Source organism: Sander lucioperca, chromosome 9 (assembly GCF_008315115.2).
Source record: "Sander lucioperca isolate FBNREF2018 chromosome 9, SLUC_FBN_1.2, whole genome shotgun sequence".
NCBI lineage: Eukaryota > Metazoa > Chordata > Actinopteri > Perciformes > Percidae > Sander > Sander lucioperca.
In genome coordinates, this window is record NC_050181.1 from 26,542,424 (window position 1) to 26,544,923 (window position 2,500).

At 41.6% G+C, this 2,500-nt stretch overlaps 1 protein-coding gene across 1 annotated transcript in view; it reads left to right on the top strand.

Moving 5' to 3' along the window:
- Positions 1–2,500, top strand: part of LOC116045172 (zinc finger protein 316-like) — a 16,347-nt gene that overhangs the window by 5,230 nt on the left and 8,617 nt on the right. The window contains exon 3 of the mRNA XM_031292694.2: positions 1–165. This exon is cut by the window's left edge and continues 745 nt beyond it. Within this exon, the coding sequence (XP_031148554.2) occupies positions 1–165 (165 nt within the window). The remainder of the gene's footprint in view (positions 166–2,500) is intronic.

The window sequence follows — 2,500 nt, forward strand, 5'->3', positions numbered from 1 at the left end:
GTTCAGCTGCGCCCAGTGCGGGAAAAAGTTCACCCAGTCAGCGCACCTCAAGTCGCACCTGAGCGTGCACTCGGGCGAGCGGCCGTACGTGTGCACGTTCTGCTCCCGGAGCTTCATCGTCAAGTACAGCCTCAAGTTACACATGAAGAAATGTCATCCTGACGCGTGAATCAACGGCCGTGGGTTTAATTCCTACAATGTTCTGTTCTATAAATATTCCGTTTTTAAATACAAGAAAAGTTCTGTGTCTAAGTGACTGATGGGAACAACAATCTTTGACATTGGTCCAGTATTAAGCGAGATCGCTGCAGTCGGCAGCGGCAAAACAACCTACAGTGTAAGTTAACAGGACAATTGTGCAGCTTGTATTTACGTTCACAAAAGTTCTGTTTTTGCCGCTGACAGACTCAGATTATTATTCTAAGTGTCTGACAACATTATGGAAAGGATTTCTAAGGAGGTCGACCTTTCTGTTAAAGAATAAGATCCTTTTTTTAAACATAAAAACATCTGCGAAATTGCGTTCGCTAAACCCACCAGACTCCATGTAAATAAACAGTCATTTTAGCATCATAAAATACACTTCATTCAAAGTCGACAGAAACAAAATAAAACTATGAAAAGCCGCCATGGGTCGTCTTTCCACTTTTCCAACCATCACAACTCTAGTTTTGGTTGAAATAAACACATAGTTTACCGATTTACGTGTGAAGATATGTTGGCTCTATACACGCTAAAAGTATTGCTTTTTTAAAGCCTGGTGGGTTTAGCGCTAGCGACTTCAGAGCTGTTTCTGGTTAAACAGAAAGGTCTTAAAGAGGTTTTAAAAGGTCTATCTCTGTAGGGATCCTTTCCATAATGTTATCAGACACTTAGAATAATAATCTGGACCCTGGACCTCTGCGTCGAGGCATAAACCTCTCAGTATATGTGCGCCTGCTCTACCCACTGACCCAACCCAGCCACAGTTTTTACTGTTTATTTTTAAGTTCATATGAAGAGACACGTGAATGACTGGGTGTGGGTTATATTTCAAAATGTAAATGGAAGAAAGGTTTCTTATCAGTCTACTAAGCAGCTGATTGATTCAGAAAATTAATCAGCAACTATTTTGATAATTGATTCATCGTTCAAGTTCTTTTTCAGGCAAAAAAATAAGCCAAACATTTTGATGCTTCTGGCATCTCGAATTTGATATCTAACTGGGATATCTTTTGTGTTGTTGTTGTGTAAATATCCACTTTTAAAAATTAAACTATCAAAAGCCGTCTTGGTTCATCTTTCCACTGTTCCAACAATCACCACTCTGGTTTGGCTGAAATAAACTCTTAAATCACCCATTTACATGTGGAAATATGCTGGCTCTATACACACTAAAATTACTGATTATTTACATGGAGTCTGGTGGAGATGTGCTGGCTCTATACACGCTAAAAGTAGTGATTATTTACATGGAGTCTGGTGGAGATATGCTGGCTCTATACACGCTAAAAGTAGTGATTATTTACATGGAGTAAGCCAAGTGGTGTGTTATCTGGAAGCCTTTTGAGCATTTTGCATTCACACAACATCAGCACACACACACACACACACACACACACACCCCCGAGAGAAAGATTCAGGAGTCTCTCTCGGGATTTTGCAGGACAGGTCACGTGATCAGGATGTGACCAAGCCTCCAGGAAGAGCGCCGAGTCTAAAAGCCACCATGGGCTTAGCGGATAACGGTGGTACTGCACCCCATGGCCCAGAAAGACTTTTCACATAGACTTTGCATGGCGAAAGAAACGTCTATATTTCAGCGGATAATTTGTTTCTGGGTATATCAACTTACCACCCGAACACTGAAAGGGTCCTTGTTTAAAACGTTACGTTTTTAACATTTTTAACATTCACTAGAAGCGAATCCAGAATTATTAAATTTGACATGATGAACGCGCATAGTGGACGCGAGCAGAGCCGCGGGACTGCGCCCGCCCGCTCACATGACTGTTCTCCCGAGCTCATGTAGCTAGCTGTAATAATGGATATAGCTAATGGTTGTAATTCACCATGTGTTCTATTAATACGTCCATGGTGTTATCTTATGAAGTCATGATACATCCCAGGGATGTATGTAGCTGCTGTAAAGCCTGTTAGCTACGTGGATGTAACGTCATTAGCGTTTCCCTAACTGGCGGGCTATCGGCTAGCTAGCTAGTTGCTAACATCAGGGGTAGCTAGAATGGCTGTATTAAGATCTATACATAGCTAGCTATATGCCTACATAACGTTACTACAGACATAGTGATTACATCGCCTTGTACATTCCTTCTGAGTGAACACAGGGAATCTGACTGGAATATTGGATTGTATGAGTTCAATCGACTAGTGTGGACTTGACCGGAAAACAGGAAATAAACAGAGGTATGTGCACTGGCTGGATTAACAACTTTTATGCCTTTCTGTCACATCTACTGCAGTCAGATTCACGGTGTTCACTCGGAAGGAATCACTGCAC